Source organism: Taeniopygia guttata, chromosome 5 (assembly GCF_048771995.1).
Source record: "Taeniopygia guttata chromosome 5, bTaeGut7.mat, whole genome shotgun sequence".
Taxonomy (NCBI): domain Eukaryota; kingdom Metazoa; phylum Chordata; class Aves; order Passeriformes; family Estrildidae; genus Taeniopygia; species Taeniopygia guttata.
Genome location: NC_133030.1, coordinates 33,102,610 through 33,118,495, shown reverse-complemented (window position 1 = coordinate 33,118,495; position 15,886 = coordinate 33,102,610). Strand labels below are relative to the sequence as shown.

The following is a 15,886-nucleotide window of genomic DNA, read 5'->3' as shown; positions in this document are numbered from 1 at the left end:
ACCTAAGTTTCAAATGCTTTCTAGCAACTCCATGTTGCAAGGTTTTTCCAGTTCAGTCCGGCTTTCCACTCATATATGTGCTTTTTAACATACACACAAATATATATTTATATCATCAAGCTAACCAAACTATTCAAAAGTGTTTATTATCAAAGACACTTTGAATAGCATACCTCTTACAAATAATCTCACAACAGAGAAATTGCCATGGCTCTTCTTTTTCTTTTTTTTTTTTCCTTAATCATTGGACTGACAAGACTTGGCACCAACAAAAGAATAACAGCATTTTAAATGCATCTTGAATACAACTAAAACAGCCAAACACTACTTATGTTCAAATGGGAAGTTCCTAAATCTAAATGTTCACATTCCCAACCTCAGTTCAATTTTGAGTTTAAACCACAGACACATACGTTTCTTTGGAAAAAAAAAAAAAAAAAAAAAAAAAAAAACCACAACAACAACAACAATTGTGTGAATTCACAGAATTCATAGGAATTCAAAATCTCAGTGCATCATGACACGTCCTGGCAATTCTGAGAAGGCTCAACTGAATGCATGAAGTTTTTATTTCAGTAGAAGGGAGACAGGGAGGAAGGGAGGCAGGAAGGCAGGCAGGGAGGGAGGGTGGAAAGCAGGGAGGCAGGGAGGCACAGAGGCAGAGGGGAAATCAGGCAGAGAGGGAGGAAAGCAGGCAAGAATGCAGGGAGGAAAGAAAACAGAGAGGAAGGCAGGAAGGCAGGCAAGGAGGGAGGGAGGAAAGCAGCCAGGAAGGGAGGCAGGGAGGGAAGGAGGAGAGCAGAGAGGAAGGCAGGGAAGCAGGAAGGGAGGGATGAAAGAAAGCAGAGAGGAAGGCACGGAGGAAGGCACGGAGGAAAAGACGAAAAAAAGCAGAGGAAGGCAGGGAGGGAGGGAGGGAGGGAGGACAGAAAGCAGAGGAAAGCAGGGAGGGAGGCAGGGAGGGAGGAAGGCAGGGAGGGAGGGAGGAAGGCAGGGAGGGAGGGAGGGGGAAAGAAAGCAGAGGAAGGCAGGGAGGGAGGACAGAAAGCAGAGAGGCCTGCAGGGAGCGAAGCAGCCCGGTCCTCACCGCGGGAGGGCAGCAGCAGCAGAAGGCGCCGCCGCCGTTGCCGTGGCGACCAGGCCGGCGAAGTCTCGCGATAGCTGCGCTGTCCCGGCGCGGGCCTGTCGCTGCCGCTCCGGTACCGCTCCGTCTCAGGGATCCGGCTGTGACCGAGCTCTGCCCGTGCCCCGCTGAAGCTCTCCCTGTGCCCCGCCGGAGCTCTGCCCGTGCCCCGCCGGAGCTCTCCCTGTGCCCCATCGGAGCTCTCCCTGTGCCCCGCCGGAGCTCTGCCCTCCCGTCCCGCTGGAGAGGCGCGCTGCCTGCGGGCCGCCTCCTTCTCCGACCCCCCGTGCCGCAGCCGTGTGAGCAGCGAGCGCTGCGCTGCCCCTGCCGAGAATTGTTGCTGTTCTTTCCCTGCGTAGCCTTGGCTTCTGCACTAATTGTGTCAGTGCTAGCACACAAGGATAGTTGAATCGCTTTTCAGTAAATCCGTTAAAACTTAAAATTGTTACTGTTGTCATTGTTTTTACATGAGTAATCACTGTTAATAAGGAATTAATAAGGGGAGCGAGATTGCCTTCCAAATCCCATCCCTTTTTATCTTTCCTGCATTTAAACAGAATGTGAGGATTAATTCCCATGGTGTGATTAACTTTAAAAACCCGGCAGCCACACTTCTGAGCTCCTACTGCTTCCTTTGATAGCCATACGTGTTAAAATCAGATTTTCATTGGCAGTAAAAATTCACAAGAAACAGTTTCTTCTGAAGAAACAAAGTGCATCTTGTTCAAATTAAGCTTTTGATTGACAGTTTTTTGTACCAAATCTTTCTTAGCTAGTGGTGTTATATGCAGTAGAGCTTTTGTTGATGCTTACAGTATATTGCATTTTACTGTCACATGTGCCACTCAGAAAACCATTTTTCCTGGTATTTAGTGTAGGCACGATGCAATGTGGTTCCCAGTTAAGGACTGAAGACAAACAGAGAAAATGCACTAAGGAACCCTGTGTAGTTTTGCCTCCTCCCTAAGCATGCTGAGCTTTGCTATGTCAAAATTTAAACGTCTTGTGATTGCTAAATCAATACCATAGTGATGTTTAGAACCTGTGGTGCTTTCCAGATGGTGCAGATGATGATTTGAAGGAAAAAAAAAAAAAAAAAAAAAAAAAAAAAAAAAAAAAAAGAAGAATGCATGTTTACATGTGCAGGTTGAATACCTAGGGCCAGTAATGACAATGAGAAAGCAGTAGAATGGACAGTATGATTCCAAACTGGCTAAATTAAAATATGGGGGTTCTGTATTAGGAATTACATTTGCTATGCATAATGAGGTATGGCAAGCAGCTAGGTGTAACTGCCCCAATATTTTTTTTTCTACAGTATAATGCATATGCTGAACAGCTGAGTTTGTCTTGTTATCAAGTTTCCTATTACAGACTGCCTACCGCCTCACAAGAGCCTTTGAAAGGAGACCATCCAGCTCTGGATCTGGTTACGAACAGACATAAAACTCCTTTGAAATTGGTGCAGGAATAGGCTTCTTGCTGCTGTTTGTCCACGTAGAACCACTGAAGATTTCCAGTGAGGCTGTCACACCTGAGATTGAGTAATAACAGCTGAGCAGGGATATCTCAAACCACAGTTGAGCTTATCATCTGCTGTGTGTTCTGGAAGACCCAGAGATGAAGAGGTTCATAGAGCTCATCTCAAATCCTGTAAATCAGGTCATAAGAGTCTTCCTCTCCAATAAGGACTGAATTTTATTAATAGCATCAAATATTACATAATCTCAAAAGTTGTTATAGGTACCAGGTGTACTTATACTGAAGCTTGAACTAGAATAGCAGAATTAAGGATGAGCTTTCTTTTTTTGCCTTTCCAGGAACAGGTCAATTTTGTTCAAAGATAAACTAGATAGTTCTTTGAAGTATAACAATTTATTTTAAAAAGGTTGGAATGAAAAAACTCTTTGTGTCTAGAAAGTGGACAACAAGAAAAGCAATCCAAGATGTGCTTTTCATCCTAAGAGATAGGTTATAACATGATGAAATCATATCTAGACAAGCTGTCTTGATACTCGGAACACAGTTGTCATAGTAACAATATTTATTTATCCTTTTCTTCCTGATCCAATCAAAAAGAAATACAAACAACAGAGAACATACAGGGAACTTGTTCCCAATTACTATTGCTTACCTTCATACTCCTCTTCTGAAAAGCCTTTTAATACACAAAGAGGTAGCCAAAACACTTCATTGTCTCATACATGTTGGAGAAAGAAAAGTCAAGCTTTTTTTAATGCTCATTAGTTATTTACCTTTGCTTATTTTTCATTTTTTTCTGTGTACTCACCTGAAGTACCTTTTATTTACCATAGGCAATATTTCTAAGGCAGACTGTAACAGTTCCAGTACTCAGGTTAGGACAAGCACAGCTAATATTCACTATATTAATTCCTCTAAAGGTTCAGGCAATAAACAGACTCCTATCCTGCAAAGGACAAGTGATTATGTATTAGTATCTTTTGACTGGTATGTGCCAAGTCAAGGGCAAAGAGCCATGAATTTTGGGCCGTACTCAAATTTTCCCAGAAACCCTTGGTGAGGATGAGTAGAGTTCTGCAGGGTGCTCCATCAGCAGTAGAGCTATAGCACAGTAACCTGACAGCTGAGGGAGGCCAAACTAAAATGTTAAGTCCAGAGTCAATGGTAAAACTTCAACAACTGTTTATTAAAGCCAGGTGTTAATCCTTTGAATCGCATTGGAAGAGCTCCTGTGTTTACAAAGCTGCCTTCTACGCTGCCCCACCTCCTGCTGCAGGACCAGAGCAGGGCGTGGAAGCAGGAGCTGGGGATGGACTGTGTTGTGCTGAAATCTCAGTGCTGCGGCTGCAGCGCGTTGGAGATTTGCTACCAAACAGCTGAAAGGCAACCCAAACAATTTGATCCTGCAAGTGCCTCGGGACCTTCTTCTGTGGCTTAGGAAGTGATCCAGGCAAAATGTACAGGGTTTAGTTTGACAGAAATGGAGGCCAAGAAGTTACAATACTGCCTAGTCAAGTAGTGTGCACAAAGGAGCTTCTAGGGTAAATCGCTATCGCAGTACACTGTGCTTAGCCATAGGGAACCGCAGGATGCAGAACTGCTGCTGTAGAAACCCTGGTTTGCATTAACAAATGTATATTCAGGAACTAAATCTCATTTGGTATTTCTTATGCTTCCTTTTAAAAATACTCCACTTTCTCCTTACAGAGAAAAGCAAAATACATTTTTTTAAGTATTCCACCAACATAGCATTATTTAGTACTGAAGGACAGTTTTGGTTTTTCATTTCATTTGGGATTGTGTTTTTAAATTTTTTTACATGATGTTTGTTTGAATTTAACAATATTTCTTAAGGATATCTCAGAACAATAAATTGACATTGTCCTTGTAGTCGTTTCGTCCTTTTAAAACTATTTCCTCCATTGTTTCATGTAAGCTCTATTTTCCTCCCTTAAGTGCTAGAATAATGGCTTCTAACTTTCCTATCTCCAAGTTCATTCTCCATTAGTAAGATTTAGCCTTTAAATCCATTTGTATTGGCCAAATTACCCCAGGCTTTTTCTTCTTAAATTCCCACGGATTTGCTTTGTATTTCACTTTTTTTCTTCAACAATCTAGAAAGAAACACTTATCTTACCAACACCTGTGGTGGTTAAAAACAACCACAAACAAACAAAAAGACCAAAAAAAACCCTAACTCATTCCTATGTAACTTTAATGTGATGTTATAACAAGACTTGATTTTTTTTTTCAGGTTGGACACTGGAAAACATTTTGTCCAGGTGAATAATGTGAACAACAATCCAAGGGACAGCAGTAATGACTCCAAGCTACTACTGTCTTCAATGGAATTAAAAATTAAACAAGTCAAATATTCCATCTTGCATAAAGAATTTCCTGAATTACTGTTTTCTGATGGCAATTCTAGCATAGAGGCTGGTTTGTGAATTTTACACAGATTAAACGGGTTGGGTTTTACACAGTTTGGGTTTTTTTCTATAAAAATATGTGGTTTTGTGAATTTTTTCCACATGGATGAATTGCTAAAAGATGAAATAAAAACATTCTCAAGTAATTCTTGAGATATGAAAAACCTGTAGTTAATTTTTTGGTGAAGGATTTCAATGTCTTTGGATATAATCTGCTAAAAAAAGTACAGTCAAGTGTTTACATGTATTCTTTTTGAAAGAAAGAGGTATTTTTGTCTCAACAGTAAAAACTCATTATAAACCCTTCACTTTCCAGATATAACATGAAATTTTATACAATTTAACACTTTAAATTTATGATTGGTGTTTCATTCAACATGAGAGTTGAAAAGGACAAAAACAAGTTTGCTTTTTTTCAAAGGAGTTCAGATCTGAGTAAACATTTCTCCACATTCAGTAATCACAGAGATTTTGAGCAGTACCTATATGTAAGCAAGACATGAATGTTAAACTTAGCCAAAATTCATAAGTAAACTACAACTCCTACTTTGATTTTTATGTTTTCAAGATTTTCTCAATGGCATCTGTTCTTTCACTAATTTTGGAAAGACAAACACTCCTTTAAATTACTTTTTATTGGCACGTTGAAAAAATGCATGCTGTAATACTTCTCCACCTCTACCACAGAAAGACAATTTTTTCTGGAATCTTTCTTCTGTCTGTTTTCTCATCTCTGTATCTAAGAAGGGCAGCTCAGGCTCCCACCACCCATCTGGACCCCTTGAAGACTGTTCCTCACTCCCAAACTGAGAAGCTCTTGAACTAGCAAGAAATGAATTGCACTGAAAACCAAAGAGAAAATGGAGAAAAATATTTATACACCTTTCTTTAAATACATTTTTATTAAAACATTGCTTTTAATGACTTGTAGAAATCCACAATCTTGGTGCCATCAGAAGCTGGTGACTTCCTTTAATCATGTTGAAGGAAGAAAAGGTACATTCTGCTTTAGCAGAATTTCTTCTTACATTTAAGATTAACTGGTTGTATTTAGTAAGTTTCTTTGAACTTGTCAAGATGCTTCACCTTGTCCCTTTTAAAGTATGCTTTAAAGAAAACAACTTTCACAAGCAGACAGTAATCACAGATAAAGGTTCAGCATGCAGCAAAGGGCTGAAGTAAAGGAAAACCACAAGGAGCAAACAGGTGTTACGAGATTGTGCTTTAAGAAAATACCCACAGAGACAACAGTGAGTGCAGATGAAAGACTGAAACTGAACAAGAACTAAAATGTCAGGGTTGCAATAGTTTTAGGTCACCTAATGAACAGATAAAGTTTAAAGTTCACATTCAGTATAAATGAGACAATATGCCTGTGATTATGCAGAGAGGCAAGCTGCAGCAGAATGCCTGAACTCTCACAGAAAGGCTGCCAAGCTCATACCAGGGTTGGCATGACTGACTCACTCAGGAATTAGGCACCAGATTTGAAAGTCTTGTGTTCATACACTGGGTGGTCTGCTCAGCGAGATGAACGGAGCAGGAGGGTTGGTATCTGTATCTGTGAAGATAGAAGAAAAACTTCTCTACCTCTCCCAATATTGAGCAACAGCATTAATAAACTTTTGCCTTTTTAGGTCTGTGGCCAGCTTCTTGACCCAACGGTTCAGCTGTCACTGAAACACTCCGAATCCCTCCCTGTGAGTCTCTCTCTGTGTGAGAGTGAGACAGACTCAGAAACTGAGACTCTCACACTCAGAGAAAGGCCACTAGCATTTCACACCCTTTTCTTTCATTTGCTTGCTTTCCCATAAGAAAACAGCAGAGTGCACCAGCAGCTAAGTTTATTTCAAGGCTTACCCCTTAGACTTAATACATACTTTAAGGACATTTGTATATGCCCTTTATCACAGGATTCTTAGCACATACATATTTGTTTATTGGAGTCAGGATTAGTTGTGCATGGTCTCCAGTCCAGTTTCTACTTAAATCTACAAGAATATATGTCAGATCTTTCTCAAGTTTAACACACATGATGATTTGGGTATTCTTGGCTTTGTGGATATTTTAAGCCAAAAATCAGTGATTTCGGTTTTAAAATGCTTTAGATGTTTGGCAGATGCTTGGTAACTAATCTGTGCAAAAAAAAAAAAAACTAGGAAGTTTTAACACTGATCAAATAAATGAGTGTAACAGAAAACAAATGCACTTAATAGTCCATCCTACTTCATTACTGAAATGTGCAGAATCTTGCTGTGTCTCTTTGCAGGAGAGTAGGACTTACCATGCTGCCTGTCTTCTGCTCTCTACAGCCTTTCCTGTTAAGTTACTTTGATGTCCAGTCCATCTTAATACAATATAACATTTTCCAGAAAACCAACTTCTGAATTTCCATAATGCAGCCATAAAAATAGTTCCCAAATTCATATGTACTTTTGCAAGTTAATAAGAAGGTATCATTGTAGGGATTTCAGAGCTCAAACTACAAATTTCCATATATATTTGATATATCATTTTCATTAAGTATTTAATATTAATAAGGAACACTTGTATATATGTTTTTCTTTTGTTTGTTAGTTAACTTATATTTGGCAAAAAAAATCAGGCTGTAACAAATTTCAACATAATAAAGATCCATGGGATCAAAACTGTAATAGAAAGTGACCTTCCTCTGTCACTTAAAGCTTCTGCTCTTACTAAGAATCCACCTTGGGAAAGATACTGACTTTATTGTTTCTGCTGACTTTTCTTTCTGCTTTACACTTAGGCTGTTTTGTCTGGATCAGCTCTTCAGGGGTATTCCCCAAAGGAGGCAGGAGTCGCTTCTTATTGTTACGGTTTTCTGAGAGCCACTGTGGAGGCAGCTCAAAGGGTCCAAAACCAAACTGCATGGAATACTTGTCATTTACTGTATCGGCTTCTGTGGGCACAGCTGGGGCCACCTGAGCTGCAATTGTCTGTGGTATAAACCTATGAACCAAAGTCTGTCCTAGCTCTAAACTGGTGGTAGGAATTTCTTTCCGTTGAAAGTCACCAGAGCCAATGGATTTGGTCTCATTCTCATCTTCCATCGGCTTGAAGATTTGTTGTTGCCCGATATGAAACATCTCCAGAAGCTGGCTTCCTGAATGGACACTGGGCTCCAGATTATCATCTGCAATACCACCTGAGCTGACAATGTTTCTCCTGCTAAACCTTCGGTGCAGCTGTACTATTGTCCCCACTAAGCACTTCCGTACTGATTTGTTAACAGTTAAAAATAACAAAGGGTTGGCCAGCAAAGAGACCTTGGGCAACCAAATAGCAGTGAGGAGCAAGAAGACTGAAATATCTGAAATATTGAGTATGGTGCGGTAAATCACCAAAGTCAGGTAGGGGACGCTGCAGAAGATAAATATCATAACCATAGAAAGCAGCATGATGTGGAGCTCAGCTTCTCGCTGGGAGGCATATGGGATAGAAACTGTGTTCTGAGGGGTCCTTAATGCAGCTATGATGACTTTTTTCTTCTGGCTGGCACTCAGCGCTCTGCGAATAAGAATCATAAAGAGAAATACCACAGCCACCGGTACAATCACAGTGGTGATATTGTAGATGAGGACATATATCAGGTGGCCAAGGGAGTAACTCCAAGATTCAGAGCAAGTGGACATGGCATAAATATCAGACACATTGGTTACAGCAAATGCTGGAATGCTGGCCACTATTGCATGGGCCCAGATATAGATAACCAGGTCTCGGGATTTTGCATCAGATATTTTTCTTTCCAGAGGATATAAAACAGAGTAGTATCTGTCAAAAAAAAAAAAAAAACAACAAAATTATTTTCATGGCCTATTGCTTATGAGAAGCCTCTCAGAAGCCATCTGAGCATAATGCTACAAATCCCTAACTGGGTTGCCAACTGACCTGTTTATGAAAGGAGAAAAATTTAAAAATAATAATAAAAACAACAACAAAAATATAAACAAACAAACAAACCCCCCAAAGGTCTGCCCTTGCAAGTCTGTCTGTAGAAAAACCGGACTATTCACCACAAAAACTTATCATTTTTGGTGGTGAAAATTTCTTTTGATACATCGCTTTGGCTGATGCATAGGAATATTATTTTGAAGATTTCACCATTAATTCACTTGTAAACTAGACAGCACATTGCACACACTCAAAATTTCAAAAGACATAGTGGAGGCCCGTGCCACATTCAAAGGCCAGACTCATAGTTTTAAAATTTGCTTTATAACAGATTTTTTCTGTATATTTGGAAAGAGCTGTTGGTCACAAATTACATTTATCCATCTATTGGGAGTACAATGATGTTTTGCTTTGCATAAACTGTGGTTGGCAAGCCTTGGGCAAAAGTACTGCTGAACACTAAACATTCTGTGTGCTTTAAAAAAAAAAGTGCATCTCTGACATGCACTTCAAATTTCAGACATTGATTGTTTGCTTTCTACTGGAGTACTGCTGTGGACTTTTAAGCTCACAGAGTTTTCATGACAGACCTAACTTGTCACATTTATCAATATAAGCAGTAGGAGTTTGTGCTTTTTGTGAGGCAGATCACACGTTTTTAACTGATATACTGTTCCAGTTGCAACATTGGTGTGCATTACAGATAGTGATACCACATTTATCAAGACAAGGGGAGAAAGAAGAAAGAAAAATCCAGGATCATGGCAAATTTTCCCCATTACCTGTCAAGAGCAATGGCTGGAAAACTAAGGATGGTCACTGAGCAGAAGACTTTGTGCAGAAACTTGGCAATTCTGCAGAAGAGCATTGTATAGATCCACCAGCAGCAGTGTGGACTGGCGCTAAGAGCAATGTCAAAAGGCACACAGACTAGGCTGGCACAGATCCCCGAGCAGGCCAAATTCTTAATGAAGCGGTTTGTTACAGATTTAAGTAGCGATGTTCTGCAAGTTGACCACAGCACCATGATGTTACCTGTGAGTAGAGACAGGAAGCATAAAAAAAGGAAAACAGACAAACAAACAGCCCCAAGCCCCAATAACAAGAATCTTAACACATTTGAATGTTCCCTAGTACTGCAAATGAAAATAATTGTTTGGAGTTTGCCAGGTATCACTGATTTGGATCATGATGCTGCTCAGATTAGGAAGTCTGTAAGGGCTAGTGGCTTCATGAAGCAGAAGGCTGGAAACAATTACAGACACTCCAGCTATCCCCTCTCAGCTTCTCATAATGAATTAATTAGGGGATTTCAGAAGCAAATGCCTACCAAAACTATCGAAACCATATTTTTAGATACTTATATTGATCCCAGTATTAAATGGTCTATCCTCAGTATTCAAATACTAGCTAAATACTACTACAGTATTCAGAAACTAGCTAAAGTGCTCATATTTTAATAAATAGTACAGAATTCTTCTTTAAATATAAAAATTTACACTATTACAAATTTACACTAAATAAATACAGGTACAATTAAAATAAGAATATAAGTATGTAGTTTTAATCTGTAAGTGGATTACAACAGCTTGCTTTTATTTTCATTGACCACTTCAATGGCACAGACAGGCCTGTGTAAAGCCACATCCAGAAGAAATCTACCTCTTCCTCCTCCCCCGAGACATTCTCTATGTACATAATAACAAAACAAATGGGACAAGCAGAACAGAGAAAAAAAAAAAGACTTGCTGCATGTAACTTCACAGAAGTATACACAGAATGCAACCTGCTGATTCAGATACTCAAGCTCTACACATTTGTTTCAAATAGGGTGGATGGATAGAAGTGAAGCAGAAGTACAGGAAAAAAAAAAAAACAGGATTAGCTATGACAGTATTTTTGCCTTATCATTGCATTCCATCCAAATCTCAGAAAGAAATATCATACAATTGACACGAGTTCTCCATCACAAATTTCCCTATGATTGTATCTTACATAGCAACAGCACCAGAGTAAATTAAGGGATCTGTTCTAACAGCATGGGCCACTTCTAATGCATATCAAGATACCATAAAACTCACAGGATCATCTCTCTCCTTTAAAAATCAGTCTTTAGAAAGATCACTGAATCATAGAATAGTTTGGGTCGGAAGGGACCTGAAAGATCATCTTGTTCCAACCCCCCTGCCATAGGCAGGGACAACTTCCACTAGACCAGGTTGCTCGAAGTCCTATTTAACCTGGACTTGAACACATCCAGGGATGGGGCATCCACAATGTCTGTGGGCAACCTGTTCCAGTGCCTTACCACCCTCACAGTAAAGAATTTCTTGCTAATATCTAATCTAAACCTGCCCTCTTTCAGTTTAAAGCCATTTCCCCATGTCCTATCACTACATGCCCTTGTAAAAAATCCCTTTCCAGCCAGCTCTCTTGCAGGCCCCTTGAAGTACTGGAAGGCTGCAGTGAGGTCTCCCTGGAGCCTTCTTTTCTCCAGGCTTGACAACCCAACTACTTTACACTGCCTAGATCAAGTGCTTCAGCCCTCTGATCTATGGAGGCAAGGATCTCTGCTAGCACAGCTGAGTGGGGCACACTCATGTAACATCATGTAACAGCATCATGTAAACTGGTCCCAGCTCCAGCCCTGACTTCACAGACATTCTTTTTCTCCTTTATTTTATTTCTCCCAAAGATGCACTGTGCGGTGTATACCACTAGATCAGTCAAAGCATAGCTACGAGCATACAAATACTGCTCAACAAGACAACTCCATTTATTCTCTGCAGCTGGACAGCGTGAAAAGTAGAGTTTAGTTTCCAACCTCCAAAGTTAAGCTGTTCTTACTGTAGACCATATCAACAGCCACATTGTGGGTACTCTATATTGTTGACACTTACCAGAAGTTCTTTGGAGCTGAAGTGTAATTGATTTATGTGGCAGATTTGTTAGCATTTTTGTAGCGTACCTACAAATAGACATAATGAAAGAAAACAGCATCTTAAGCTGCTGATTGAGAGATGAAAAAGCAGCTGCAGTCCCCAACACTTCTCTCTGTTGTCTTTATCATTTTCTGTCTTGATTTGTCCTCCAATCAATAAAAACCCTCAAGCTTTTATGTGCCAAGTAGAGTATTCCAATGGCTGTCCATGTAAAATAGCAGCAAGACCATATTCTTGTTCACATGGCCAATGTGTACCAAATGGCAAGTACCAAGAACTAGCAAAAAGTCTGCTTCTGCTTCTTGATAAAACAGCACTGTTTCAATGGAAACATTCAATATTAACTTTAAAATCTACCTCACACACCTCCTATTTCAGTCTGCAGTACCTGAATGTCATTTGGGATTCAATTTTCTATACACTGTGTCATGTGTCTTATGTAAATTCCTTTTGTGATACTGACAAAATATTGAGTTACATCTGGTGTATTTTGAAGAAAGGAATCATCACCTGGTTTTGGCAGGTGCTATGGGCTCAATAATATATTCTTCAGGCAGTATTCAATCAGTTGTATTTAAAGCTTTCTAAGTTGCTAGGAGATACTCAGTCAATCAAACCACTTGCTTTCAAAAATATCTCCAACTCCCCAGCTATTAGAAAGTACTTCTAACAGCAATAATATACTTTTACAATGTCCTGGAGAGGGGAGAAAACAGGCTTTTTTTGTGTGTTTTTGTTTGTTTCTTTAAAATGATTTCAGATCTTTCATCTCATTTCAATTGCATTGATTTTATAACATTAATTCCCAAGCAAGTTTTACCTTCATTAGAATTAATATAAATGAAGAATGGAAAACTAAAAGAAATCTGAAGTGTTTTCATTAATACTTCAGAAGCCTCTAGAGAACTACTAAGCTTCTCTTCTGGGTCCTGCAGAGGAGCTTCATGCAAGACTCCTTATTATCAGCTGTTGAATACTTCTGCAAATTATGTCATATTGTCATTTATACATCATAGAGTCACAAGGAAATTAGCGCTTTTCTGATGGATTCTAAATGGGAAAAATGAAGTGTAAAATTTTGGTTCAAAGACGAGGAGGAACTCTTTAAACAGATAGAATAAAATCAGAGCCTGAAAGGCAAAAAAGGATAAGCAGACAGAAGTGTCCACTTTGGACACTGGAAAACTAGTCAGGGAATACCCCTCAGGAAAACATTATTTTTTCATTTGCAACTATGATTTATCTATTAATAAACTGCTCTAATGAACCAGGTCTGCTTTAGTATAGACTAGTAGATCTTTGTGCTGATGCCTTCAAATCAAGTATTTCCCTTCATACATCCCAAAGCAGAGGAAAAATTACACCAGAAACTTTGCATGGCATTAAATATAAGAAGCTTTGGAACAAAACTGCAAACATTTCCCATTTCATTGTTTCTCAATTTTCCCCAGCAACTTCTTTCCATGGAAGAGGATAACACTGCTCCAAGCAAAAGGCAATTCAATAAACAATAGTGTTCTGAATACCAATTGTGCTCTGAATCTTTTCACAGTGTCTTGAGGCTCTTTTCCACTCTCCATGTATTAGCAATTTACTGATGAACCTGGGAAAAATTTATTCTCCTTAGGTTACAAGTGTACTGGAGTGTTTCACGTCCTCACAGTGGGCAAAACTGTCATTTTCTACCATAGATTAGTTTCAGAACGGTTTCTGCTGGATAACTGGTCTAGAGCAGCATAACCTCAGATACAAACTTCCCATGGGGTTTGTTAGCTGAGAGGCATCCAAGAAAAATGGGAGCGAACAAACAGCTGGAAAATGCAGCATCTTGCAATTTCTTTATATTCAGTCAATACTGTCAGGAACATGAGATAAATGATCACATGTCACAAAGCATATCCCATATTGCCAAATTCCACCACTAATGCAGAAAGATGAAGTGGTTTTAATTTAAAAAGGAAAAGCATATATTTGGTCTTCTCAGAGAGTGAGCTGTGTCTACATAAAACCCTTATGACACCTGACATTATTTGACAACTTTCTCAATACACAGACTGACTGAGCAAGACAGAAAAATCAAGCTTAGAATAGAATAGTTGAAGTTGAAAGGAGCCCAGTGAGATCCACTGACTCCCTCAAGTCTCCCTCACTGGCTTACCTACAACTAAACCCTGTGACTAAGAGCATCATGCAGAAAAAGTCACTGAACCCTGTCAGGGTTGGTGCTGTGACCGCTTCTCTGGGGAGCCTGTTCCAGTGACCAATGACCCTGCCAGTGAAGAACCTCTTCCTAATGTCCCATCTAAGCTTCCCCTGATGCAGGTTGATTCCATTTCCTCATGTCCCATTTCTGGTCACCAGAGAGAAAAGATCACCACCTCCCATTCTGCTGCCCTCCTTGAGGAAGGTGCAGACTGAAACGGGGTCATCCTCTCCCTTCTCTTCTCCAGGCTGACCAACTGACCTCAGGTGCTACCCATAAGTAGCTCATATGTGCCTTTGGCCAGTTGTCCAAGTAAAAAAGACATGTGAAATATTAAAGGTAACCACTACATGAGAAGCAGCTCTTTTCACATTAGAAACATGTTTAAAGCCTGTCAAGTCAGAGTTTATTTCATCCTGTTATTATTAATATCAACATTCAATAAATCTCCATGTACTATATACCGACTGTATTGTATGAGATTGAAAAGATGATTGCTTCCAGTCATTCCCTACTTTTTTTTTTTAATTGAGAAACAGCATACATGAGCAGCTACATTGTACATTAAGTTGCACGGAAGTACACTGAGAAAGTAAATACAATGGTTCACCACAGCATGCTGCCCCAAAATCCTTCCAGCCTTTATTGTGGTTCAAGTTCACTGAATCTGCAAACAGTAACATTTTCTGACCACAAAATGTTATCAGAATACATTAGTCTGATTCAGAGCAGCAAAAATTACTTTTGCTCCTCTTCCAATTTGTACTCCTTGAATTTCACTGCCAAATGCGGGCATCGACAGCTGAGATAGTCCTGAAGTACTAGCTTTTAGCACTACTTCAAATAATGTGAAAGGGTCATAAAAATACCTTTAACAAGCAGAAGTAAGATCACCATGGAAACCAGAGACAGTTATCTGAAGAAATGAATTTGCCATGCATTAGAAAAAAAAAAATAAATACTGCTCTTTGTCAACTAATTCATGGAACTCATTCCATTAGCTGGGTATGACATCCATCTTACATTTTTGTTAACTTTAATCAGCACACAACTGAATCAAAACAAAGTCCACACTCCAGAAAAATCCTTCTCTTCACAACCCGCTGTCCTCTGCTTGCTCACTTCCCTCCAGAGCAGGGTTCCAGGAATCCAGCCATCCTTCCTAGAAGAGAGCTTCTGTGTACCCACCCACACTCCCTGCACCTCCCTTCACAGGGAAGGTGCTGGCAGCCTTCTTTATGGAAAAACAAATCAGGAAGCCACAAAAAAGTGAGAAACTGGGCTTTGGCCATTAACATCATTCATTAAACACTAATTGAAAAGGTCACAGTTTCTGTGAACATGATGAATGGGAAAAATTCTCATGTTGAAACACCAGACTAAATTCCCAGCTCTCCAATACTATTTATTATTGTTTTTCCAAGTATTTTGAGGAAGGTGTTTTTCACAGACCTTACTCTGACAAACCACACTCCAAAAAAGTGGTTAATTGGAAACATTTTTGGCACCCACGATAGGTAGCTATCAAATACTCAGGATACATTTTGGCTTACACAGCTTGAAGAAATGTGTAGATTTATCACAGAATCACAGAATGGTTGAGGCTGGAAGGCACCTCTGAAGATCATGCTGGCCAAACCCCACTCAAGCATGGATAAATTCTTGCAATTCTTTATAATTCTTTTTACATTACTTCGAAGAAGTGTAGCCATGAGACTGATGGAATAACCTTTATAGATTAAAGAAGACCATAAAACTAAAAAAAAAAGTAAGCTTACTGATAACAAATCCAACC

At 39.5% G+C, this 15,886-nt stretch overlaps 2 protein-coding genes across 8 annotated transcripts in view; both read right to left on the bottom strand.

Annotated features, from left to right (window-relative positions):
- FSIP1 (fibrous sheath interacting protein 1) overlaps window positions 1-1,373 on the bottom strand; it is a 66,633-nt gene extending 65,260 nt beyond the window's left edge. For 2 of the 5 annotated variants that reach the window (XM_030274510.4, XM_072930130.1), the window contains exon 1: window positions 1,088-1,372. In XM_030274510.4, coding sequence (XP_030130370.4) covers window positions 1,088-1,318 — 231 coding nt within the window. In that variant the 5' untranslated portion in view covers window positions 1,319-1,372. Of the gene's footprint in view, window positions 1-2; window positions 869-1,087 lie in introns of those variants that run through there. The other 3 variants (XM_072930131.1, XM_072930128.1, XM_072930129.1) reach the window with 3 other exon arrangements.
- Window positions 1,374-3,133: 1,760 nt separating this feature from the next.
- GPR176 (G protein-coupled receptor 176) overlaps window positions 3,134-15,886 on the bottom strand; it is a 35,087-nt gene continuing 22,334 nt past the window's right edge. Inside the window, exons 2-4 of one of the 3 annotated variants that reach the window (XR_003960767.4) lie at window positions 9,729-9,981; window positions 7,319-8,826; window positions 3,134-6,595 (exon numbers count right to left, since the gene is read on the bottom strand). Coding sequence is in view for 2 of the 3 variants with exons in the window: in XM_030274512.4 (XP_030130372.4) it covers window positions 6,557-6,595; window positions 7,761-8,826; window positions 9,729-9,981 (1,358 nt within the window). In the remaining variant the exon portion in view is untranslated. Of the gene's footprint in view, window positions 6,596-7,047; window positions 8,827-9,728; window positions 9,982-15,886 lie in introns of those variants that run through there. The other 2 variants (XM_030274512.4, XM_030274513.4) reach the window with 2 other exon arrangements.